Source organism: Hemitrygon akajei, chromosome 11 (genome assembly GCF_048418815.1).
Source record: "Hemitrygon akajei chromosome 11, sHemAka1.3, whole genome shotgun sequence".
NCBI lineage: Eukaryota > Metazoa > Chordata > Chondrichthyes > Myliobatiformes > Dasyatidae > Hemitrygon > Hemitrygon akajei.
In genome coordinates, this window is record NC_133134.1 from 80,984,319 (window position 1) to 81,010,957 (window position 26,639).

Here is a 26,639-nt window from a genome sequence, read left to right on the forward strand (position 1 = left end):
AGATAAACACATGGTGACAGCATCAATCACTGTATCAGCTCCCTGCAGAGGGAGTTTTTCTGTGTATAACCTGTCCTAGAGTCAGCACACCATTGAGAGCAGAAACCCTACAGAGGGAAAAAGATTTATTGAATTACATAGTTGTGCACTACTACTTTTGATGTATGTACAGTCACTATAACTTAAAATTATACAAAGGATACACTTCACATACATATTTACAGGAGACACTTGGCTGACAGTGATAAACAAACAAGACCCACCAAGGGTGTAACTGGCTCCTTCCTCTCCAGCATCTGCACTAGTCAGTGCCAGACTGTTCAGTACAGGCAGCGTTAAACCGACTGAACATTACACTTGCCACAGTCTGTCGAAGCCCAGGCCTCACATGCGTGTTTTTTGCCCTTTACCTGGGAACACTGACAGCACCCGACTTGGTTGCAGACTGGGCAAACCGTGATTTGAGATGTTCCAGGGAGAAGGACAATCCACAGGAGCTGAAATGCTGTAGCCTTAGGATTCCTCTGCCACCCTACTCAGCTCAGCCTCTCCAACACGGACCAGTCTGGGTGGTTAGTGGGATTGGAGATCCTCGGGAGGGACACAACAGCACAGAAGAGAATTAAATATGCTTCGTCCAACAGTGCAGGAAATCAACTGCACCCTCCCAAACAACAATGCAGAGCCACTAGCTCAGTCCTGATCTTCGTCTGAGATCAGCCAGTCTGCTTGCTGCTCGGGGTTACTGTTCGCCAGGGCGTCATCCTCCTCGTCTGTGCTGGTATCGCCCGAGGTGTGGAACAAACGCATCAGCTCCCGGAACCGCTGCGAGACCTGAAAACAAGTAGGTGCTACAGTTGGTTACCTCTGGCAAGGGCAGGAGAGGAGTCTCGGGCAGCTGAACACGGACCAGCAGTGTGAATCATGGAGATACAGTCATTCTATTTACTTCCTCCACAAGTTACCTTCAAAAAACTCCTAATGGAATCAAACAAAACTAGCAGCACACCAGTTGTGAAAGATGCCCTTCAGCCCAGTTTACCCATGCTGCCCAAGGTACCCACCCACCTGTTCCATTTTCCCATGTCCCTCCAGTCTAGACCTGTCCAAGTGCCTTTTAATGTCACTAATGTACCTGCCTCAACCACAAACCCCTCCACCTTGCCCCTCATCTCTCTTAAATCTTGCCCCTCTCCCCTTTAAACCTACGCCCTCATGTTTTTGATTCCCCAGCGGTATTAACCGGTGGGAACATGTTTACCAGCTGCAGGGGGAATATTGGAATCCTCTGCCTTCAGGAAATCCCCTATCCTCACCTCCTGGGCTGACTTGCCGATCAGCCGTTGTGCCACCAAGCTGAAGGTTTCCTGGTTGGCCCCTTTCTCTTGGCAGGCGGTGAGGATTGCTCGATCTGCCTCCCTGCAACAGCACAAACAGAAAGCACAGTGACGTTCCACCAGCCAGGTTCCCGAGGTAAAAGAAGTGCTCCCAGAGTGAAATTCCCTCCACACTATGCCACCACACACTCCCAGAGCCAGGCACACAGTGATGCTCCTTCTACACTGCCCTATCACACAATTTTGAACTTTTGTGACCCTCCTGTTAGCAGGATTTTATCTCTCCTTGTTTATGAATGCAGCAGCTTGCTTCATTTTCCTCTGCTCTTACAGAGGCCATCAGCTGTATAGAATAGAGACCAATAAACCAGGCCAGATGGAACTACTCAACTCCTCCATTTCAGGAGATCAGAGACTGCAGTTGCTGAAATTCTTCAGCCACAAGCAAACTGCTGGAAGAACTCAACAGGTCGAGCAGCAGCTGTGGAGGCAGAGGTACAGTCGACAGCTGCTGAGTCCCTCCAGCAGTTGGTTTTTGGATTGAGCTCTCTTAGTTCTGTGTTCCCCACTGCCCCGAGTGACCCCTCCCTTTCATCTCCTACATTTGCAATCTAGAATAGTTCAGCGCAGGAATGGGTCCTTTGGCTCACAATGTCTATATGCCAACTGTGATGCATACAGTCTATATCCCTCCATTGCCTGCCATGCTTGGAGAAGAGACTAAAGAACGTACATGGTGAGAGGGGTAAGCTCAAAAGGAGATAAAGCAGCAGACACGAGGAAATCTGCAGATGCTGGAAATTCAAACAACACACACAAAATGCTGGTGGAACACAGCAGGCCAGGCAGCATCTATAAGGAGAAGCACTGTCGACGTTTCGGGCCGAGACCCTTCGTCAGGACTAACCGAAAGGAAAGATAGTAAGAGATTTGAAAGTAGGAGGGGGAGGGGATGAAGCCAAGAGCTGGAAAGGTGATTGGCAAAAGTGATACAGAGCTGGAGAAGGGAAAGGATCATGGGACGGGAGGCCTCAGGAGAAAGAAAGGGGGGGGAGCACCAGAGGGAGATGGAGAACAGGCAAACAACTAAATATGTCAGGGATGGGGTAAGAAGGGGAGGAGGGGCATTAACAGAAGTTAGAGAAGTCAATGTTCATGCCATCAGGTTGGAGGCTACCCAGCCAGTATACAAGGTGTTGTTCCTCCAACCTGAGTTTGGATTCATTTTGACAATAGAGGAGGCCATGGATAGACATATCAGAATGGGAATGGGACGTGGAATTAAAATGTGTGGCCACTGGGAGATCCTGCTTTTTCTGGTGGACCGAGCATAGGTGTTCAGCGAAACGGTCTCCCAGTCTGCGTCGGGTCTCGCCAATATATAAAAGGCCACACCGGGAGCACCGGACGCAGAATACCACACCAGCCGACTCACAGGTGAAGTGTCGCCTCACCTGGAAGGACTGTCTGGGCCCTGAATGGTGGTGAGGGAGGAAGTGTAAGGGCAGGTGTAGCACTTGTTCCGTTTACAAGGATAAGTGCCAGGAGGGAGATCGGTGGGAAGGGATTGGGGGGACGAGTGGACAAGGGAGTTGCGTAGGGAGCGATCCCTGCGAAAAGCAGAGGGGGGGGAGGGAAAAATGTGTTTGGTAGTGGGATCCCGTTGGAGGTGGCGGAAGTTACGGAGAATTATATGTTGGACCTGGAGGCTGGTGGGGTGGTAGGTAAGGACAAGGGGAACCCTATCCCGAGTGGGGTGGCGGGTGGATGGGGTGAGGGCAGATGTGCGAGAAATGGGAGAGATGCGTTTGAGAGCAGAGTTGATGGTGGACGAAGGGAAGCCCCTTTGCTTAAAAAAGGAAGAAATCTCCTTCGTCCTGGAAAGAAAAGCCTCATCCTGAGAGCAGATGCGGCGGAGACGGAGGAATTGTGAGAAGGGGATAGCCTTTTTGCAAGAGACAGGGTGGGAAGAGGAATAGTCCAGGTAGCTGTGAGAGTCTGTAGGTTTATAGTAGATATCAGTAGATAGGCCGTCTCCAGAGATGGAGACAGAAAGATCAAGAAAGGGGAGGGAGGTGTTGGAAATGGACCAGGTAAATTTGAGGGCAGGGTGAAAGTTGGAGGCAAAGTTAATGAAGTCGACGAGCTCAGCACGCGTGCAGGAGGCAGCGCCAATGCAGTCGTCGATGTAGCGAAGGAAAAGAGGGGGATGGATACCGGTATAGACTTGGAACATGGACTGTTCCACAAAGCCAACAAAAAGGCAGGCATAACTGGGACCCATACAGGTGCCCATGGCTACACCCTTGGTTTGGAGGAAGTAGGAGGAGCCAAAGGAGAAATGATTGAGAGTAAGAACTAATTCCACTAGACGGAGGAGAGTGGTGGTAGAGGGGAGTTGGTTAGGTCTGGAATCCAAAAAAAACCGAAGAGCTTCGAGACCATCTCGGTGGGGGATGGAGGTATATAGGGACTGGACGTCCATGGTGAAAATAAGACACGAGGGGGCCAGGGAACTTAAAATCATTGAAAAAATTCAAAGCATGAGAAGTGTCACGAACATAGGTGGGAAGAGATTGTACAAGGGAGGATAAGACAGTGTCAAGGTATGCAGAAATGAGTTCAGTGGGGCAGGAGCAAGCTGAGACAATAGGTCTACCTGGACAGGCAGGTTTGTGGATCGTGGGTAGGAGGTAGAAATGGGAAGTGCGGGGTGTGGGAACTATGAGGTTTGTGTCAGTGGATGGGAGATCCCCAGAGCTAATAAGGTTGGTGATGGTATTGGAGACAATGGCCTGGTGCTCCTCAGTGGGATCATGATCAAGGGGTAAATAAGAGGTGGTATCAGAGAGTTGTCACTGTGCCTCGGCCAGGTAGAGGTCAGTACGCCAGACAACAACAGCTCCCCCCTTATCAGCAGGTTTTATAGTGAGGTTGGGATTGGTGCGGAGGGAGCGGAGAGCAGAGTGTTCAGAAGGAGTGAGGTTGGAATTGGAACAGGGTGTGGTGAAGTCAAGACGGTTGATGTCCTGTCGGCAATTAGCAATAAAGAGATCCAGAGCAGGGTGTCCATGAAGAGGAGGAGGGTTGAAGATGGGAGAAAGGGTCATCGGTGGGTGTAGGAGAGTCCTTGTCAAAGAAGTAAGCTCAGAGACGGAGCCGGCGGAAGAAGAGTTCAGCGTCATGGCGTACGCAGAACTCGCTGAGGTGTGGGCGAAGGGGGACAAAGGTGAGGCCCTTAATGAGGACAGAGCGCTCTGCCTCAGAGAGTTGAAGGTCGGAGGGAATTCTAAAGACCCGGCATGGATGAGAGATGGGATCAGAGGGGGGAGGGAGGCTGGTAGTGTCAGTGCAGAGGGAAGGGTTGGGGTGAGAGGAAGATGGAGCCTCTGAGGGCCCAGGAGCTGACGATGGGATCTGAGGGAGAGCGGATTGCAGAGTAGTGGTGGGGGAAGGGGAGACGGCAGTCACAATCGCAGCATGTGAAGACCCGGCCTGGAGTTCAAGGCTGGAGTCGCAATCGGTGGTTACACAATCGCTTTGAAGCTGTCCATGGCCGTTGGAACCCGCGTTGATGGTGCTGGAGTCCGGATTTTCAAAATCCTGTCCCATGATCCTTTCCCTTCTCCAGGTCTGTATCACTTTTGCCAATCACCTTTCCAGCTCTTAGCTTCATCCCACCCCCTCCGGTCTACTCCTATCATTTCACATTTCCCTCTACCCCCTCTACTTTCAAATCTCTTACTATCTTTCCTTTCGGTTAGTCCTGACGAAGGGTCTCGGCCCGAAACGTCGACATCGCTTCTCCCTATAGATGCTGCCTAGCCTGCTGTGTTCCACCAGCATTTTGTGTGTAAAGCAGCAGACACCTGGTAGAATTTTATGGATTATAAGAGACGAAGAATAGGCAACACACAAACTGCTGGATGAACTCAGCAGGTCAGGCAACATCTATGGAGGGGGATAAACAGTCAACGTTTCTGGCTGAGATGACTTCTGTCTTGTTGAATTCCTCCAGCTGCTCAGGATTTTCAGCATTTGCAGGCTCTTGTGTTTATGAAAGAATAGGCAGCCAGGATCTTCCCCCCAGGGTTAAAATATCTAATTTAGTTTGGTACAGCATTGTGGGCCAAAGGAGCTGCTCCATTGCTGCTATACAAACATTTACAAGTTACCACAGTTTGAAAATTAAAGATCTGGCTTTTTTTGTCATTTATCTCGAAGCTTTGAAACACACAGTGAAATATGTCAATGTCCAACACAGATCAAGGATGGGGCAGCCCACAAGTCTCGTGGCATGTCCAGAACTTACTAACCCTAACCCGTACGGCTTTGGATTGTGGGAGGAAACTGGAGGAAATTTACATGGTTACGGGGAGAATATAGAAACTCCTTTATAGGCAGCGGTGGGAATTGAACCTGGGTTACTGGCGCTGTATAGCGTTCAGCTAACGACTATGCCACTGTGCTACACTCTAGAGGGTTAACCCTCATTTTTGAGCCCTGGAGGAGATTTGAAGAGCCTTACCTGGTCCACAGCACCACGCGCTCACCGATGGAGTTCACGCAAGTGTTCTTGGCACAGACAGATGCAGATGCTGGCGCCGGCCCCTCTGTCTCACCGAGCCCCTGTGAACAACCGTCCCGCAGGGCCTTGTGTGCCAGGGCCATCTCCTGGCAGTTCCTGTATCGTACCCGGGCCCCAGCCGAGGCAAACTTCACCGAGACGCAGCTGCCCGAGGCTGAGGACAGTTCTTTCTCTCTTGGCAAAGGGGGTGAGCCCTCAGAAGGCCCCTCTTCACCTTCGCTGGCCGGGCTGCAGGTCTCCTCGGGGGACCGCCCCTCCTCGCTGTTGGATGGCTCCCAGCTCCAACCTGCAGGAGGGACAGTGACACAGTGAGGAGGACGGGCACTGTGGGTGGCCTGGGGCTCATCCCACCCCTACACAACCAACACTGATATTTCCACATGTCTGCACTTGCTTCCCACCCACCAGGCCCCCTCCTCCCACACTTCCCCTCTATAACTAAATTAAACAACTTAGTGATTCTGGAGCACAACAGGTACGAACCCAGCACCACCAGAATTCCGGTTACCAGTTGACGTCAGTGGGTGGAACAGACCCTGAGAATGCTGTTTACTAGAGGCACCACACCCTCACGTGCCTCTGTGCAGCTGCTTTGCTGTGTGAGGCTTCACGGTCCGCCGCTCCCAAGCTGAGCTGGGGAGGCTTCCCCCGGAGCCCGAAACCTATCAGCTGTCGCCTGCACAGAGGGGAGCGCTCCCAGCTCCAACCTGCAGGAGTGCCAGGGCAGAGTACGGAGGGGACTTGCCAGGATGTCACTGTTACGTGGACTGAGAGTGGTTGAGCAGGTTGGGACTCTCTCTGTTCATTGGAGTGTAGAACGAGGGGTGGTCTTGCAAAGGTGTACAAAATCATGGGGGACATTGACAGGGTCAGAGAATGAAGAACGGCATAACAAGCAGGCATAACTTTGTGACGTATAGGAGGGATGTCAGAGGCAAGTTTTTTTTTTACACAGACTGGTGGATGTGTGAAACAGGCTGCCAGGGATGGTGGTAGAGGCAGATACATTAGGGACATTTAAATAGGCATATGGATGAAAGAAAAATAGAGGCTATGTGGGAGGGAAGGGTTAGGTTATAAGGTTGGCCTGTACTAGAGAGAATATTTTTTAAGATGAGCAGGGTGAAATTTAACAGGAACTTGAGAAACAACTTCTTCACACAGAAGGTGGCCGATATATGGAACAAGCTGTCAGAGGAAGTGGTTGAGGCAGGTACATTAACAACATTTAAAAGGTACTTGGACAGGAAAAGTTTTGAGGGATGTGGATCAAAACCAAACAAGTGGAAGTAACTCACGGGGTATGAATGTACCAGTCAGGCTGAAGATGAGGGAGCTCTCTGAAATAGAGAGAAGAGAACCAGCTGCTCCCTCTGGGCTGGAAACCAGTCTCCCTGTCCAGCCCAGCTGACCACAGGCACTCACTAACCTGGAGTGGGTGCCGACTGCCGCTCCCCGCTGCTGGCCACTCGCATCTCCTCCCTCCTTTCTTGGTCTTCCTCCACAGCGTCGCCACCTTTTCCAGAATCCTTCAGTACAGGCTGGGGGCTCCAGTCATCTGGAACACTGGTGCTCACTGAGTCTTTGCCCTTCGCCTTGTGCTCCAGAGCCTGGGTGGGCAAATCGAGGGGGTTGGAAGAAGCAGAGGTCAAAATGTTGAGCAGGGTAGAGTGTTAAAGGGTGGGTGGGTGGTCCGACTGGACACTGGAGAGGAGGCAGGGACCAGCTTCTGACATCTGACCCTCCTCTCATCTGGGACCCCCAAATGTTCTACCCCTCTGAACTGCCTAATGCCTTGCCTCCCCCCATCCCATCACCCTCCCCAACTCCTCAGCCCGCTCTGACCCCTCACCCTCCCTCCATTCTCTCAGTGTATGATTCAGCCATATATGCTGAAATGGATTTCCTTTTGATTCTGCTTATGAAACCTAAAGTGTTAACGCCACTCTTCGCCCTACGCTCCTTGACCCCTCCCATCCCCTTTCTCTGACTATATATTACACACACACACATCTGTCTCCCCACCCCTCAACCCACTGGCCCCCCGATACCTTCTCATGTGAGTGCCCCTCCCTCCGCCGCTTGCTCCTGGGAGGTGGGGCCATTTTCTGCAGCTCCTCTTCCTCCTCCAGATCCGGGAGCACAACCTCTTCGAACCCATCGAACTGCAGGCACAGGGGAGACAAATGAGTGGGGTTCACAGCGCCCACACCCCACCCAGCAGTGGTGGTGGGGTGGGGGGGGGGGGAAGAGCACATTGTAGCACTCACCACTGACATCCACACAGCAGGGACCATCTCCGAATCCACTGATTCCTGGGTTGGGTTCCACATACAATCCCCACACTTGGCACACACACACACCCTCCCCACGATCCCAGAGCCAGTCAATCAGTGCCCCGTTCTCCCCGCTGCAGAGACCACCCCCGGGTCCCTGTCCAGCTTGAGTGTGGTAACAGAAGTAGCCATGGTGGTAAAGGTGCGTGTGGCATGCCTTTCTTCGTCACTGAGTACGAGTCAGGAAGCCATGTTGTAACCCTATAAAACCTTGGAGTATTGTATACTCAGCCCATTACAGTCAGGATATGGAGGCTCTGGAGAAGGTTCACCAGGATGCTGTCAGGATTAGAGGGAATGAGCTACAAGGAGAGGTTGGACAAAAAAAAGTCTTTCTCTGGAGCGTCGGAGGCTTGTGAAATTATGAGAGGCGTGAATAAGGTAGAAGTCAGAGACTTTGTCGTAGAAATATCAACACCTAGACGTTTAAAAGGCATTCAGACAGAGACATTAATATACAGGGATCGCACGGAAACTGCATGGGGGGATAAAAGGTTTAGTTTAACTTGGCATCATTGTGGGCTGAATGGCCTGTTCTTGCAGTGGGGCATCCAGATCAGAAGAGGCAATTCCAGATAGAGACACCAGAAGCTGCAAATATCCTCTGGTCAATCACCAGGGAATTAATGCGGATCCACCGGATCAGTTTTCCAGTTGTAAGGAAAGACTGGACTGGCTGGGCTTGCAATCCCTGGAGTGGTGACTGGGAGGAAGGAGGTAGATAGAATTGTGGGGGGTGGGGGGGGTTGCAAAATGAATTTCCCCATGGCATGGACAGAGGTCAAAGTGACCAGGAGGAGGTTTGGAGGGGGAGTTTTCTCATTCAAAAGCTGGCGTGTGCTTGCAACACACAGCTGAAAGTGGCAGGGGCTCTCCCAACATTTATAGAAGCACTTGAATGGAAGTGGTGAAGCTCCTACCCAATGTGCTGAAGGACCTGTATCTACAATTCCAAGAGAAGCGAAAACACCTTGCACAGATTTCGGTGGGCATTCCTGCTCCTGAAGACACTCACAGGGAAACTTCCCCAGAAGCAGCATTTTCCCTCAAGGTTTCAGATTTGTTCTTGGAGAGGGAGTACAGAGGATCTCACCTGCACAATGGGGTCTCCAACACAGGGCAGGGGAGGCTGAAAGGAGCGTACCCCCCACCCCTTCCCAGACACCCCCTGGACAATCAGGAGTGGGGGAGACTCAATACTGGTTTACAGCCGAGGGCCCTCAATACACGGAGCCCGGACTCCAACTCAGTCCCTCCCCAAGCTACTGCTGGTTTCCAGGGGGGTAACCATTCAGCAGTTGGGGTTGGGGGAAACTCTCAGCACAGACGTTCCTGCAGCTTCTGTTGGGACTAGAAACCCCAGATGGGCTGAATGATCCAGTTACTCTACCAGGCTGTTAGCATTGCAAAGAAACCCGAAGCCCGATAATAGGCGTCCCTCACCCAAGGGGGTGCACACTCCCAATCTATCAGCCCCACCTCATTCCATCACAGGGAAGGTAGGCCACCTGGGCCCTAGGGCTCACCTCGTACTCCTTGTCCTCGGTCCAGTTGACCTCCTCGAAGTCATTCATCCGACTGGCAGGGGGCCGCAGCTGATCGAAGAAGAGTGAGAACTCATCCTGCAGGTGGTGGTGGCCCTTCAGCAGCTGCCAGACCTGCACCTTCAACTTCCAGGTGAAGGGACAAGTCAGGAGAGGACATGGGAGCAACAACAGCACGTGTTAGATAAAAACAATACTCAGGATGTCCAAATGCTCCCGAGGTCAAAGCTCCCTCTACACCGTCCCATCACACACTCCCGGGGTCAGACACAGAGTGAATCTCCCTCCACACCGTCCCATCACACATTTCCAGAGTCAGACACAGAGTGAAACTCCCTCCACACCGTCCCATCACACACTCCCGGGGTCAGACACAGAGTGAAAATCCCTCCACACCGTCCCATCACACACTCCCGGGGTCAGACACAGAGTGAATCTCCCTCTACACCGTCCCATCACACACTCCCGGGGTCAGACACAGAGTGAAACTCCCTCTACATTGTCCCATCACACACTCCCAGGGTCAGACACAGAGTGAAACTCCCTCCACACCGTCCCATCACACACTCCCGGGGTCAGACACAGAGTGAAACTCCCTCTACATTGTCCCATCACACACTCCCGGGGTCAGACACAGAGTGAATCTCCCTCTACACCGTCCCATCACACGCTCCCGGGGTCAGACACAGAGTGAAACTCCCTCCACACCGTCCCATCACACGCTCCCGGGGTCAGACACAAAGTGAAGCTCCCTCTACACCGTCCCATCACACACTCCCGGGGTCAGACACAGAGTGAAACTCCCTCCACACCGTCCCATCACACACTCCCGGGGTCAGACACAGAGTGAAACTCCCTCCACACCGTCCCATCACACACTCCCGGGGTCAGACACAGAGTGAAACTCCCTCTACACCGTCCCATCACACACTCCCGGGGTCAGACACAGAGTGAAAATCCCTCCACACCGTCCCATCACACACTCCCGGGGTCAGACACAGAGTGAAACTCCCTCCACACCGTCCCATCACACACTCCCGGGGTCAGACACAGAGTGAAACTCCCTCCACACCGTCCCATCACACACTCCCGGGGTCAGACACAGAGTGAAACTCCCTCCACACCGTCCCAATCCACACTCCCGGGGTCAGACACAGAGTGAATCTCCCTCTACACCACCCCATCACACACTCCCGGGGTCAGACACAGAGTGAATCTCCCTCTGCACCGTCCCACCACACACTCCCGGGGTCAGACACAGAGTGAATCTCCCTCTACACCGTCCCATCACACCCTCCCGGGGTCAGACACAGAGTGAAACTCCCTCCACACCGTCCCATCACACCCTCCCGGGGTCAGACACAAAATGAAGCTCCCTCTTCACCGTCCCATCACAATCTCAGGGTCACACATAGAGTGAAGACACTGTGCAACACCCTATCCCTCTGTACCGAAGCCTACAGCGCCCCCCTTGAGCCTGCTCCTTCTGCCCTCACCTCGGCCACATCCGGTGGCGAGCACACTGCGCAGTTCTGAAGCGCCTTGATGACCTTCTGCAGCTGCGAGGGGTTCTCGGCGAAGCAGATCTCCAGCTGCCGGAGAAACTTGCGGCTCTTGTCAAACGCCTGCTGCTCCTCGAACTGGGGAAGAGTACGGAGACCGTCAGGCAGACACTCACGGTAGGAGGGGGATTGGGGGCCCTTCAGCATGCCCCCAGCCCTGCTTTACCTCCCTTGCCATGCAGCCCAGCACCCTTCAAGTCCATTACAATTCTCTAACCTGGGTAACCCACAGCAGACAGAGAATGAGGGGAGGGAGTGGACGGTGACTGGATTTGAGAGCTGGTAAAGACACGAGACCTGTGGGCTGTGTGCAATGATCCCATAAAGGCTTAGGGGGATGGGGCTCCCCTTTAAGGAGGGGTTGAGTGTGAAGTCCACCATCTGCCCCCACCCTTCTCAATTAGAAGTCCTGACCCGGCACGGGTTGCCAGGATCTGGAACGGTGGGGGCAGGGGGTGGTGAATTAACAACCCCACCCCTCCCTAGCTCTCTATGTTACAGGCTGGGATTACCACTGAGCCTTGTTCAATATCCAACATCCTCTCCCTCCACCTGCTGGGGCCCAGTGGAACCTGAGTCTGGGTCAGATCAGTTACAGATTTTCACCCGGGCAAGGCCTCACACCGGCAGTTCCTGGGTTCATGACAGGGTCCCAGGTAAGTTAGGGAAAATGTGAATGGTGGGTCTTGGAGACAGGTGCTGAAGACCATATCTTGCTTAAACCTTCCCTCCGTGAGTACTTGCCCAACTGTCTTTTAAATGCTGTTAATGTACCCGCCTCAGCCACTTCCTTTGGCAGTTCGTTCCATAGAGACATCACCTTCTGGGTGAAAAAGTTGCTCCTCATGTTTCAATTAAATATCGCCCCTCTCATCTGAAATCTGCCCACAGTGCCCCAGCCTGATAAAAAGACAGCACACATTCACCCTCTCTGTTTATATGGACCTCATTCTCCTGCACTCCAAAGAATAAAGTCCTAGCCTTAACCCAGTCCCTCGAGTTCTGGCATCATTCACGTAAATCTTCTGCTCTTCTTCCAGCTTAATGACATCTTCCCTGTAACAGAGTGACCAAAACTGAACAGCACACTCCAGCTTTACTGCCTAGAGGAGAACTGAAGTAGGGTTGATTACTATCGGACTGACACTAATTATCCACTGAGTAAGGCGAATCGATTATGTCTTCCTCATAAATCTTTTCCACACAATTTCCTGTTTAATAACGTCTGTCTTACAGAAGGTGACCAAAATAAAATCGATGAAATACTGAATACAACGCCAGCTTCTCCTCCTCACCCAGAGTTCCCAACAAATTATAGAAGCACTTGAATGGAAGTGGTGAAGCTCCTACCCAATGTGCTGAAGGGCCGTTAGACAACAAATCTCCCCAGAAGCAGGGCTCAGTGAAGTGGCGATGGTTTGGGTGGTGAAGCTGCAATGGATAAACCACACCAGGCCACCCAGCCCATTGAACCTATCCTATGGAGACAGGATGCTGCTTGTGACTGATGCAAGGGCCCTCTCTGCCTTGTGGCTCCGTCCCACCAGTCCTTACCCAATGAAACCACACCCTTATCACCGATGAGATGTTTGCCCCACCGACGTTCTCACCAGCCCACACTGAAGAGCCTGCTCGGGGAGCAGGAAGGCAGCGAAGTCCTTGAGCAACTGTGGCCAGTCCTGGATGATCTCGCACAGGTCCGCGTAGAGATCGACCACCGTCCGCTGATCCCAGTTGGTCTCAAAATCGTACAGGATCCGCAGGAATTCCTCGTACTTGCCGGGGACGTCTTGGAGGGCTTCTCTCACCTGGGCAGCAGGGAGAGCCCAGGATCAGAGGGGGTGCAGGTGACCCTACATGGTCCGACACCAGCAAGGGTCCAATCCCACAGACTGGGGTTGCAACGCCAGACACCACACCCATTTGCCTCCTCACGGTGCCCAGGGGCATCACCCACACCTTCACCTTGCCCAGTCAAAACACCACCATCTTACTTTGCCCAGGAATGTAAACCCCTTAACCTCACCCAGGTACATGCCCCTCCTGAACATGACAGGTACAGTCTCCTCACCCAGTGCAGACCCCTAAACCTCACCTTGCAAAACCCCCCACCACCTCTTGCTCTCATCACCATGCCCAGGTATGCTTGCTGCCCCCTCATCTCACCCCAGTATCTGACTCCTCCCCCCCCCCCACCTTGCCCAGGTATGCTCCCCGCCCCTCACCTTGGTTAGATAGGCCTGAGCGAAGGCCATGTCCTTCTGCTGGCGAAGCGGGTCGTTGCTGAGGATGTCCTCATCGTACAGCAGCAGCAGTTTGGAGGAGTCCTTGCTGACTCTCCTGCGTCCCCTCCTCGCCCGGGACCGGCACCCAGCCCTGCCCCTGCCCGGCAGCTTCGCTCCCTGACCTGTGGGCATCAGATGCAGACACACCAATAGGACAGAAGCCAGCGAGGGGGGAGCACCATAGAATCACCTTCCAACACCAAAGATCGGGGCTGAGGGTGGGGGGAGCAAGAGGCGAGAGAGGGTGGGAGAAATGGGATCTAAAGAGAAAGAGAGATGGGGAAGGGGTGGAGTTCCAGACCAATCCTTAGGCTGTATTGGTTGGTAACAAACAACACCTTTCACTGGTGTTTCATTGTACTCCTGAAAGGGGGAGGATGTGAAAGGGATGGAGCGATGAGGGGGTGAGTGAGGCACAGCAGGGGAGTGGAAGCTACAGATATCCTGTCCAAGGATGAGGTTCCCAGTCCACAAGGTGACCCAGGGCTGCCTGCAGGCGCCGGGATCTGGAGTAACACACACAGGAGGCAGGATAAACTCAGCGTGTATGGAGGAAGGTGGACAGTCGACATTTTGGGCCTGTTTAACACCAAACGTCAAACATCCCTCTGCCTCCACAGATGCGACTAGTCAGGCTACAGGGCACTGGGTTCTGGCCTGCAGTACGGAGTGGGGGGGCAAGAGAAACAAGACATCAACCATCCCTCTGCCTCTGAGTGCCCGTGTCCTCACGGAGGGCCAACTCTTGGCTCTGCTGAGCTGCACACAGGCATTGAAGCCCCTATGCTGATGAACACGGCAGGCACTGGGACCCCAGCGGTGCCCCTACCTGGCAGTCGGCTGCTAGGGTGGACATCCCGGCCGGCCGAAGACAACGGGGACCCATTGCTCTCACTCAAGGCTGCTTCTCCTGCCGCCTGGTCGCCCTCCTTCTGCAGCAGCTCCAGCCCCTCGCCCTCCTCTTCCTCCTCCTCCTCTTCAGGCTCTGTGTTCTCCTCCTGTGAGTTCTCTTCCTCTGAGTCACCCTCCTGGTCCTGGTGCTGCTTGGAAGCCAGCCAGGTCAGCTTCTCCATTGTCTCCTGCAGGAAGCAGTGGGGAGGGTCAAACCCTGCAGACTAGAACTACAGACCACGGGTTAAGGGTGAAAAGTAAAATGTTCAAAGGGAACTTCTTCATTCAGAAGGTGGTGACAGTGTGGAACCAGCTGCAGGGAAAATGGTGGATGCAGATTTGACACTGAAAGAGATATTGGGATAGGTACGTGGACGGGAAGGCTATGGTCCTGGTGCAAGTCGATGGGACGAGGCAGATTAGGAGTTCAGCAGGGACTAAACAGGCTGAAGGGCCTGTTTCTGTGCAGCAGTGTTCTATGACCAATGGGGCTCATTCCACCCCCATCTCCTCCCCTCCCTCAACCCAGCACTGACAAGAAACAGGAACACTTCGGTCCATAATCTTTGTGCCGACCATGTTGCCAAGTTAAATAAAGTCCCTTCTGCCTGCACGTGATCCATAACCACTGTCTAAAACATCACCACCCATGGCAGTCCATTCCAGGCACCCACCTAATCTGCGTGTAAACAACAACTTGCCCCACAACACTCCCTTAAACTCCCCCTCCACCTTATATCACATCCTCCAGACATTTTTACCCAGGGAAAAAGTTTCTGCCGACCCTATCTATGTCTCTCAGAATCTTATAATAAGACTTTAAAGATGTAAGAGTAGAATTGAACCATTCAGCTCATGAAGTCTGCTCCATCATGCTTTCATGTCTGATTTATTATCCCTCTCAACCCTTCTTCTGCCTTCTCCCTGTAACCTTTGAGAACTGACTAATCAAGAACCTTCAATCTCTGTTTTTAATTTACCCAATGACTTTGCCTCCACAGTCATCTGTGGCAATGAATTCCAAAGCTTTTCCACCCTCTGGTGAAAGAAATCCCTGCTCATCTCAGTTTTAAAGGGACATTCCTCTTGTCTGAGTCAGTGCCCTCTGGTCCTAGTCCCCCACTGTAGGAAACATCCCTTTCACCTCCACTATATTTTAGCCTCTTGATATTTGACGTGCTACATTTTTGATCCCCTGTCATTCTTCTAAACTCTAGAGAGTATAGGCCTACAGCTATCAATCTTCATGTTAACCCTTTCATTCCCGAGATCATTCTCATAAACCTCCTCTGGACCCTCTCCAATGCCAGCACATCCTTTCCCAAAACTGCTCACAATACTCTAAAGGTGGTCTGAACAGTGTTTTTTGTGTCTCAGTGTCACATTCCTTGCTTTCATACACTAGCCCTGTCAAAGTGAAAGCTAACATTGCATTTGCCATCCTTACCACTGGCTCAGGTCTCACCTCAGCCTCTAACGTTCCAGAGAATACAATTTTGTCCAATACTCTCCAATCCAGGCAGCATCCTGGTGAACCACTTCTGCACTTTCTCCAACCAGAACCACAAACAATTCTCCAATTGGGGCCTCATTAAAAATTTATATGTGAGACAAATCAGGCAGGACTTACACAGTGGGGTCCGGCGGCAGTTTAATTAAAACAGCGACCTACGGGTACACATACAAAGTTCTCGGAAAGTGAGGACACGGGTAGACATACTGTGGTGAAAAAGGCATTCAAAATGCCGCAGGAGTTGAGACGTCATGTTACAGCTGTACAAGAAGTTAGTGAAGCCATATTTGGAGGGTTGCCTGCAATTCTGGTCACACAGCTATAGGAAGGATGTCATTCAACTGCAGAAGGTTCAAAAAGAAATTTACAAGAATGTTCAAGTTTTGGAGTTATAAAAATAGTTTGACTGGGGTTTTACACCCTGCAGCATAGAAAGCTGAGGTTTACAGAGGTTTATAACATCATGGGAGGCATAAACAAGGTCATGAGAGTGGACAATCTGGAATTCATTGCCGTAGACAGCTGTAGAGGCCAAGTCATTGGGTGTATTGAAGGTTTATTAGATTCTTGATTAGCAAGGGTGTTAAAAGATTACAGGATGAAGGCAGGAAAATGGGGTTGAGAAATGATAATCCCTCAAACTACCAGGTTTAGGAACAGTTACTACCCCTCAACCATCAGGTTCTTGAACCAAAGGAAATAGCTTCACTGTTCCCACAACCTATTGACTCACTTTCAAGGACTCTTACATCTCATGTTCTTGGTATTTATTGCTTATTTATTTATTTATACTTTGTTTCTTTTTGTATCTGCACACTGTGGTCTCTTTTGCACACTGTCAAACACCCAAGTTGGTACAGTCTTTCATTGTTTCTGTCATGGTCATTTTTCTATGGATTTATTGAGTATGCCCACAAGAAAATGGGCCTCAGGGTTGTATTTGGTGACATATGTGAGCTTTGATAATAGATTTACATTGAACTTTGAAATCATCCATGATGGAATGGCAGAGCAGATAGGCCACGTGGGCTTTACGGTCTTCTCTCAGTGTGAAGTCCAGAAGAAGAGGGCATGGGGATTAAAGTGTGAGGGAGAAGATTTACAGGGTACTGTGGAGGCAACATTTTCCACACAAGTAATGTTTCCGTGCTGAGCCACTCTGCCTTTCTGGCAACTTACCTGTAGCTCTGGGACAGAGAGAGCCGACTCCTCAGAAGCCGAGGACAAGACCTCTTCGTCTTCCTCATCCTGGGTGAGGTCATCGAAATCGTCGTCCTCCTCCTCCTCCAGCCCCACTTTCGTCGCCTTCTCTGACTGGCTTTTCCCGTCCTGCGGGTTGACCGAGGACTCCCCAGCACTCAGCGTGCCATCGGATTTCTCCGGGAGCCTCTCCTCTTCCTCCTCCTCCTCCCCCCCATCCTCTCCTTCATCCTCCTCCTGTCCTGCTACTTCCTCCTCCTCCTCCTCCCCCCTCCCCACTTCCTCATCCTCCTCCATCTCCTCCTCTTCCTCCTCAGCCCTGGCCAACTCAGGGGGGCTAGCAAAAGGCTGCCCCCCTTCAGCAGAGGACTCCATGGCTGCATTATCTGGCGGTGCTCCCACGTCCAGCTCCTGGCCCAAATCCAGGATAAGCGGCCGACCCTCTGGCTCTCCAAATGAGGGACCAGGACGGAGTGGGCTCTCTGCTCTGGGCTTCTCCTCTCCATCGTGGGGATGGCTGGCCGAGGGGCAATCTATTTGCTCCTCAGGGAGGGAGGGAGCAGCGGTTGGTGTGGAGGCGACAGGAGACCCCCATGGGCCCTCGAACACTCTACTGGGGTCCAAGGCCTCGGCGGACCGGTTGCCCATGGCCTCGGTGGTCTGGGGGTTGGCCACCGTCGGGGCTGGGGGCTGGCTCAAGCCACAAGGGAAGGCAGCCGGCCCCACCACAACCGTGGCCACCTGCAGGGTCTGCCCTGGGAATCCAGCAGTGACCGAAGACTGAATCACATTGCAACCCGCCCCCAGACTCAGCAGCTTCACACCGGCGGGGACGGCCAGGAGGACGGGGGCCCGAGGGATGGGAGGAGTCGGCCGGGCGGCCAGGGCAGAAGCTCGCCTTCCCCAGGGCCTCCTGCGGGACGAGGAGGAGGAGGAGGGCGAAGAGGAAGATGGTAGGGCAGGCTGAGCCGGGTGGAGGGTGGAAGAGGGTGCAGGAGCTGGCTGGATGAGGCGAGGGCGGGGACGGATGGCCGGCTGCCTGGCTGGGAGGAAGGGACCCGCCTGCCTGGGCGAGGCCTTGGCCGGTGCCGGGTGGATGGGGACAGGGGGTTTGACGGCTGGCGTACGGTGTCTCCGCCGGCGAAGGTCCTGCCGGGACAGGTGGGTAATCCGAGGCCTCAGCTGCAGGAGCACTCCCTCAGGGATAAGGAGGGGGAAACCACCGCTCCAGTCCGGCCCTTCCTGGTTCCCCTCCACCACTTCCCGACTGCCACCTGCTCCTTCCAGACTCCCTCCTGCCCCTTCCCGACTGCCGCCTTCCCCTTCCTGGCTCCCTCCTGCCCCTTCCAGACTACCTCTTGCCCCCTCCTGGCTTCCGCCTGCCCCTCTCTGCTCCATCCATTTCCGAATCACTGGCAGGCTCCTCTGCAGGGGTGGAAGGGAAATAGAAGAAAGATAAACAGGGTTAGTTCCTGAGCCCAGACAATTCTAGGAGAGGCCACTCTGATGGGAACAGTGACAGAGCGGTGGTGGAGGGGATGGTGACGGAGCTGGGGGGGGGGGACAGAAAGTGGAAATATAATGCAAGAGATATGCAATGCAAGGTGTGAGAGCGAAAGTCAATGCGCTGAGCCAAATGGGACGAGCTCGGGTGGCCAACATGGACCAGTCACCTGTTTACTTACTGTATAACTCCTCAACCCCCATTCCTTTAGTTTCTGGCTCCCATGCTACAACTACCCCACCACCCAATCTGTGACTCCCCATGACTCTATGAAGGTACAGTGAGCAGTCAGTAAGGCCAGTGCTACTCTGGTGTCCTTGCTTGAATATTCTCAGCCCTGGTCACTCTCAACGTCAGCAGCATCAAGGAAGGGGACGTCAGGAGAACACACACTCATTGAGGGATCAGTGGGAGAAAAGGTGAAAGGCATCAGCATCTTGGAGGAACTGACCTGAGCCCAACACTCTGATGGAAATACGAAGAAAACACACCTGCAGCTCGTCCTGATTCGGAGCTGGAGTGCGTCAAAGCCTCCAACAAATTTCTACAGGTGCACGGTGGACGGTGTTCGGACTGGTCGCGTCACCAGTCCGCAGGCTCTGGGATCGTACCAGGCTGCAGAGAGTTGTAGAGCCAGGCAGCTTCGGCATGAAAACGACTGTCCCCACCCCCGAGGGCATCTTCAGAAAGCCCCTTTTTAACCACCACCAAAAGGGAAGTACTGGAACATGAAAACCCCCACTCAGCATCCGAGCAGCAGCTTCTTCCTGCCACCATCAGATTTCTAAACTGTCCACTAACACTACCTCACTATCCCTTTCTCGCAATGTTGATTTATTTTTGTTAGTTAAGAGTGATTTTTATGTACTGCACTGTACTGCTACATCAAAACAACCAACTTCACAAACTGACAAAAGAACCTGATTCTGATTCCGCAGAGGCCATATCTGGAATTCTGTCTCTTGGTGACAAGACAGCCGTCAAGGGACACACCTGCGCTGTGGGAAATCAGAAGGCCAGGAGCTGGGACCAGACGAAGGGACTCGAGCTGCTCACTTCTCTCTGCAGATGCTGCCTGACCCACTGCGTTCCCATACTGCTTCTGTACATTCCACCGGACTTCAGCATCAGCAGTCCCCCGTGTCTCTGGACAGAGAAATGCTAATGTCCACCAGATCAACAGGAAAGTATAGGGAGTTTCACTCTGTGTCTGACCCCGGGAGTGTGTGATGGGACAGTGTGGAGGGAGTTTCACTCTGTGTCTGACCCCGGGAGTGTGTGATGGGACAGTGTGGAGGGAGTTTCACTCTGTGTCTGACCCCGGGAGTGTGTGATGGGACGGTGTGGAGGGAGCTTCACTCTGGTGTCTGACTCCGGGAGTGTGTGATGGGACGGTGTGGAGGGAGTTTCACTCTGTGTCTGACCCCGGGAGAGTGTGATGGGACAGTGTGGAGGGAGTTTCACTCTGTGTCTGACCCCGGGAGTGTGTGATGGGACGGTGCGGAGGGAGTTTCACTCTGTGTCTGACCCCGGGAGTGTGTAATGGGACGGTTTAGAGGGAGTTTCACTCTGTGTCTGACCCCGGGAGTGTGTGATGGGATGGTGCGGAGGGAGCTTCACTCTGTGTCTGACCCCGGGAGTGTGTGATGGGACAGTGTAGAGGGAGTTTCACTCTGTGTCTGACCCCGGGAGTGTGTGATGGGACGGTGCGGAGGGAGTTTCACTCTGTGTCTGACCCCGGGTGTGTGTGATGGGACGGTTTAGAGGGAGTTTCACTCTGTGTCTGACCCCGGGAGTGTGTGATGGGACAGTGTGGAGGGAGATTCATTCTGTGTCTGACCCCGGGAGTGTGTGATGGGACAGTGTGGAGGGGGTTTCACTCTGTGTCTGACCCCGGGAGAGTGTGATGGGACAGTGTGGAGGGAGTTTCACTCTGTGTCTGACCCCTGGAGTGTGTGATGAGACAGTGTGGAGGGAGTTTCACTCTGTGTCTGACCCCGGGAGTGTGTGATGGGACGGTGCGGAGGGAGTTTCACTCTGTGTCTGACCCCGGGAGTGTGTAATGGGACGGTTTAGAGGGAGTTTCACTCTGTGTCTGACCCCGGGAGTGTGTGATGGGATGGTGCGGAGGGAGTTTCACTCTGTGTCTGACCCCGGGAGTGTGTGATGGGACGGTGCGGAGGGAGTTTCACTCTGTGTCTGACCCCGGGAGTGTGTAATGGGACGGTTTAGAGGGAGTTTCACTCTGTGTCTGACCCCGGGAGTGTGTGATGGGATGGTGCGGAGGGAGCTTCACTCTGTGTCTGACCCCGGGAGTGTGTGATGGAGCAGTGTAGAGGGAGTTTCACTCTGTGTCTGACCCCGGGAGTGTGTGATGGGACGGTGCGGAGGGAGTTTCACTCTGTGTCTGACCCCGGGTGTGTGTGATGGGACGGTTTAGAGGGAGTTTCACTCTGTGTCTGACCCCGGGAGTGTGTGATGGGACAGTGTGGAGGGAGGTTCACTCTGTGTCTGACCCCAGGAGTGTGTGATGGGACAGTGTGGAGGGAGTTTCACTCTGTGTCTGACCCCGGGAGTGTGTGATGGGACAGTGTGGAGGGAGCTTCACTCTGTGTCTGACCCCGGGAGTGTGTGATGGGACAGTGTAGAGAGAGTTTCACTCTGTGTCTGACCCCGGGAGTGTGTGATGGGACAGTGTGGAGGGAGTTTCACTCTGTGTCTGACCCCGGGAGTGTGTGATGGGACAGTGTGGAGGGAGTTTCACTCTGTGTCTGACCCCGGGAGTGTGTGATGGGACAGTGTGGAGGGAGCTTCACTCTGTGTCTGACCCCGGGAGTGTGTGATGGGACAGTGTAGAGAGAGTTTCACTCTGTGTCTGACCCCGGGAGTGTGTGATGGGACAGTGTGGAGGGAGTTTCACTCTGTGTCTGACCCCGGGAGTGTGTGATGGGACAGTGTGGAGGGAGTTTCACTCTGTGTCTGACCCCGGGAGTGTGTGATGGGACAGTGTGGAGGGAGCTTCACTCTGTGTCTGACCCCGGGAGTGTGTGATGGGACGGTGTAGAGGGAGTTTCACCCTGTGTCTGACCCCGGGATTGTGTGATGGGACGGTGTGGAGGGAGGTTCACTCTGTGTCTGACCCCAGGAGTGTGTGATGGGACAGTGTGGAGGGAGTTTCACTCTGTGTCTGACCCCGGGAGTGTGTGATGGGACAGTGTGGAGGGAGTTTCACTCTGTGTCTGACCCCGGGAGTGTGTGATGGGACAGTGTGGAGGGAGTTTCACCCTGTGTCTGACCCCGGGATTGTGTGATGGGACAGTGTGGAGGGAGCTTCACTCTGTGTCTGACCCCAGGAGTGTGTGATGGGACAGTGTAGAGGGAGTTTCACTCTGTGTCTGACCCCGGGAGTGTGTGATGGGACAGTGTGGAGGGAGTTTCACTCTGTGTCTGACCCCGGGAGTGTGTGATGGGACAGTGTAGAGGGAGTTTCACTCTGTGTCTGACCCCGGGAGTGTGTGATGGGACAGTGTGGAGGGAGTTTCACTCTGTGTCTGACCCCGGGAGTGTGTGATGGGACGGTGTAGAGGGAGTTTCACTCTGTGTCTGACCCCGGGAGTGTGTGATGAGACAGTGTAGAGGGAGCTTCACTCTGTGTGTCTGACCCCGGGAGTGTGTGATGGGACGGTGTAGAGGGAGCTTCACTCTGTGTCTGACCCCGGGAGTGTGTGATGGGACGGTGTAGAGGGAGTTTCACTCTGTGTCTGACCCCGGGAGTGTGTAATGGGACGGTGTAGAGGGAGCTTCACTCTGTGTCTGACCCCGGGAGTGTGTGATGGGACGGTGTAGAGGGAGCTTCACTCTGTGTCTGACCCCGGGAGTGAGTGATGGGACGGTGTAGAGGGAGCTTCGCTCTGTCTCTGATTTAAGCTGAGATTTAGCCCAGAGCTCACCTGAAGCCAGTAGGGCAGCCGACTGCTCCCTCGCTGGATAGGTGGGCGCATGTCCCCTGGGGGCACAGCTGTAATCCGGCTGGGCATGGGCGGTAGCACCTTCCTCTTCCTGAACAGCTGCAAGAAAATGAGTGATGCTTCACATCTGGGGAGGGGAATACTCACTTCCCACATCACCTCTCTTCATGAGATGCCACCCTCAACCCTTTCCATCTGCGAACACCTCTGACCGCAACACACCTAACCTTCTCTGTGACCCCTCCGGCCCCTACACACCTCCCCGTCTCTGTGACCCCCCCCCCCCACCGATCCCTACACACCTCCCCATCTCTGTGACCCCTCCGGTCCCTACACACCTCCCCGTCTCTGTGACCCCTCCGGCCCCTACTCACCTCCCCGTCTCTGTGACCCCTCCTGTCCCTACACACCTCCCCGTCTCTGTGACCCCTCCTGCCCCTACACACCTCCCCGTCTCTGTGACCCTCCCCCCCACCGATCCCTACACACCTCCCCGTCTCTGTGACCCCCCCCCCCCCCACCGATCCCTACACACCTCCCCGTCTCTGTGACCCCTCCGGTCCCTACACACCTCCCCGTCTCTGTGACCCCTCCGGCCCCTACTCACCTCCCCGTCTCTGTGACCCCTCCTGTCCCTACACACCTCCCCGTCTCTGTGACCCCTCCTGCCCCTACACGCCTCCCCATCTCTGTGTCCCGCCGGTCCCTAAACACCTCTTCTTTCCTGAACATCCTCCCCTCCCTCCCTGAAAATTTCTCCCCCACCCCCACCAATTCTAAGCTGGAGCCTTCGGCCTCCCGTTCTCTCAACCGATACCCAGGGTGCTCCTCTGAGGGAACCCCTTTCTCCATCAAGTCCCAGATCAGCCCTACAGGGCGTGAGTTGGACCCAGTTCCCAGCATCGATGGACCTCCATCCCTCCCACCGTGCCCTGCTCTCTCCCACACCTTAACGACGTTGTCGGGTGCCCGGCTCACACTGAGGTTCTTGATGTGGACGGTGAGCTGGTGGTAGGTCTTTGGGGGCATCAGGTACTGACTGATGAGTGGCTTGGGGAAGTCTGTATCCTCAAAGTGCTTCAGACCCAGGGCCAGCAAGCTGCAGGGACCAGAACAGAAGAAGTGATGGAGAAAAGAAGCAATCCATGAAGACCCGGACCCCTGGCCTGCTCTCGCAGGGGTTACAGAGATGGGAAGGGAAGTGGTTGTTACGAAGCTGGGTTGGGGTAGAGGGCGCTGGAGATGGAGAAGGTTTTAGTGGAAGGAAAGGGGTTACAGGAATAAGGAGATAGGTGGGGATGGAGGAGTTTTCAGAAACTGGGAAGGGTTTAGGGGAGAGCCCGGTTACAAAGACAGGGTGGGATATAAGGGCTGGAGGGGGTAACAGAAAGGGGTTTCGGGAAAGGAGCAGTTACAGTGATGGGGAGGGAGGGGTTTATAGAGACAGGGAGGTGTAGGGACCCACTCTGATCCGCCTGGAACTTGTTTGGCTGTAGAGCGATGAATGCAGCCCTCCGGGGACCCAACCCTTCACTGTGACGGTTCTACCTTAGACCGACATCAGAAACTGCCGCACCATGCACCTAAAAATCACTAAGTCACATGGCACAGAAACAGGACATTCAGCTCAACTCTTCTATGCTGACCACCTCGGCCAGTCCCGATTTCAAGCATTTGGCTCAGATCACTAAATCTCCCCCGCCCACTGAGATGTTTTTTAAATGCTGCCATCGTAGCCTCCTCAACCACTCCCTCTTGTCGGTGTTTCCTGATACCCACCAACACTGTAAGAGGGAGTTACCCCTCAGTTTCCTGAGAAATGCCATTACAGCTCGGGGCGTTGGAGTTCAGCGTCAAATTCCGGCTGCCTCTGTCAGCAGCTTGTTTGTCCATTGGCTGATCAACTGAGATACAGCGTGGGACAGGCCCTTTGGCCCCTCTAGCTCAGCAACTCCTAGCCCAATCACAGGATAATTTACACTGACCAATTAACCTGACAACTTTGGACTATGGGAGGAAACCGAAGCACCTGGAGGAAATCCATGGGGAGATCGCACAGACTCCTCAGAGGCCGCGGTGGGAATTGAACCCAGGTCGCTGATCCTGTAAAGCATTGTGCTGATCACTCCCAGGGGTTCCTGGTTGGCGTGGCTGGAGAGACAGAAGGACCCATCCGTCCTGCATCTCTAAACTAATTAATTAGAAAACATTTTGGGCCTGAAACGTTGACTGTTCATTACTCTCTGTAGATGCTGCCTGGCCTGCTGCGTTCCTTCAGCATCTTGTGTGTGTTCACTTGTTAAATCTTTCTCCCCTCACCTTAAACCTGTGCCCTCTAGTTCTTGATTCTGTGTGCATTCAGCCTATCTCTACCCCTGTTGACTTTGTACACTTCTAAAAGACACAGGAGCAGAATTAGGCCAATCGGCCCATTGAGTCTGCTCCACCATTCATCGTGGCTGATTTATCATCCCTCCCAACCTCATCCTCCTGCCTTCTCCCGTAACCTTTGATGCCCTGACTAGTCAAAAACCCATCAACTTCTGCTTTAAATATACTCAATGACTTGACCTCCACAGACATTCGAGGCAATAAATTCCAGTCTCACCACTCCCTAAAGTAATTCCGCCTATCTCTGTTCTAAATGGAAATCCTCCTGTACTGAGGCTGCGCCCTCTGGTCCTACTCCCGTACTATAGGAAATGTCCTCTCAGTGCCCACTCTATTTCGGCCTTTCAATATTCAATAGGTTTCAATGAGATCTGCCTCTCATTGTTCTATAAGAGCCATCAAAACTCCTCATACATTAACCCTTCCATGCCTGGGATCACCCTCGTGAACCTTCTCTGGACCCTCTCCAATGCCAGCACATCCTTTCTTGAGAATAAAAGCCTAGCAGGGCTGACAACTCCTCGAACCCAGAGCCAGATCAGGCAGCGGAAGACGGCGGGAGAGCAGGAGGACGCAGGGGAGCACGACGTCGTGGAACCTACTTGTCCTCGCCCTTGGTGAAGGAGGCCTTGTCCTTGGGCTGCCTGGGCTGCAGCGCGACGTGAGGCAGTAGCTCTGGGTACATGAAGATGCCGCGGGTAGCCAGGATCCAGGCCAGCTCTCTCGGCAGGTAGCTGGACTCGTCACCTGTGTCCGAGGGAAGGGAACCGGCTTTAGAGAAAGCAGAGCATGGGACTGGGGTGAGGGGGGCAGGGTGGTGCAGCGGGAGAGAGTGGGGGGAATGTGAGAGAGAGCGGTCAGAGAGGGTAGGATCACGGAAGGCGGGGTGGGGGGGACAGAGAGAAGGTGGGTCAGGCAGGGAAACAGGCTGGGGGAGGGAATGGGAGAGGGAGAGGAGTACAGTGGGGAGGCAGGCAGAGGGAAGGGGAGATGGAGAGTCAGGGAGAATGAGAGGGAAGGGGGCTTGGGGAGAGGGAGAAAGGGAATCAGGAACAGAGAGGGAGGAGGCAGAGAGAACGCAAGGGAAAAACAGGGAAGGGTAGAGAAGAGTGGGTGTGTGGGAGGTAGGGAGGGAGGGCTGAGAGGTGAAGGTGAGATGGTAGTAACAGAGTAGGCGGCGAGTGACGGGGTGCGGGGAGATGTTTGCATGCCCTCTGACTAGGAGGGTGACAGATACAGAGTGACAGGCCAGGTGCCTCCTCACTGCGAGGGTGAGGTGTGATAGAAGGGGCACCCACTCACACTTCCTGTTGATCTTTGCCTCCTCCTTGGGCGGCGGAGCCTCCACGTGCGGCCGAACGTGTTGCTCGAACTCCTCCACCAGCGACAGCCCCTCCTTCAGATTGCAGGTTGAGAAGGAGGATCGAAAGCCGGCCACCTTGGCCGAGTGAATCTCGCTGGCCTTCTCCGCAAAGCTGGCCAGCTCATTCTGTGGAGGAGTAAAGTGGACAGTGAGTGCG

General features: G+C 53.8%; 1 protein-coding gene across 7 annotated transcripts in view; it reads right to left on the reverse strand.

The window, feature by feature from the left end:
- Positions 1-110: 110 nt before the first annotated feature.
- Positions 111-26,639, reverse strand: part of LOC140735760 (GON-4-like protein) — a 67,002-nt gene continuing 40,473 nt past the window's right edge. For 6 of the 7 annotated variants that reach the window (XM_073061213.1, XM_073061214.1, XM_073061217.1 and 3 more), the window contains 15 exons: positions 26,422-26,608; positions 25,722-25,866; positions 23,677-23,827; positions 22,711-22,827; positions 17,236-18,681; positions 14,482-14,731; positions 13,593-13,774; positions 12,978-13,175; positions 11,302-11,445; positions 9,788-9,931; positions 7,977-8,090; positions 7,355-7,535; positions 5,866-6,211; positions 1,317-1,419; positions 111-834 (listed from right to left, as the gene is read on the reverse strand). In XM_073061213.1, coding sequence (XP_072917314.1) covers positions 694-834; positions 1,317-1,419; positions 5,866-6,211; positions 7,355-7,535; positions 7,977-8,090; positions 9,788-9,931; positions 11,302-11,445; positions 12,978-13,175; positions 13,593-13,774; positions 14,482-14,731; positions 17,236-18,681; positions 22,711-22,827; positions 23,677-23,827; positions 25,722-25,866; positions 26,422-26,608 — 3,849 coding nt within the window. In that variant the 3' untranslated portion in view covers positions 111-693. The remainder of the gene's footprint in view (positions 835-1,316; positions 1,420-5,865; positions 6,212-7,354; positions 7,536-7,976; positions 8,091-9,787; positions 9,932-11,301; positions 11,446-12,977; positions 13,176-13,592; positions 13,775-14,481; positions 14,732-17,235; positions 18,682-22,710; positions 22,828-23,676; positions 23,828-25,721; positions 25,867-26,421; positions 26,609-26,639) is intronic. The other variant, XM_073061218.1, reaches the window with a different exon arrangement.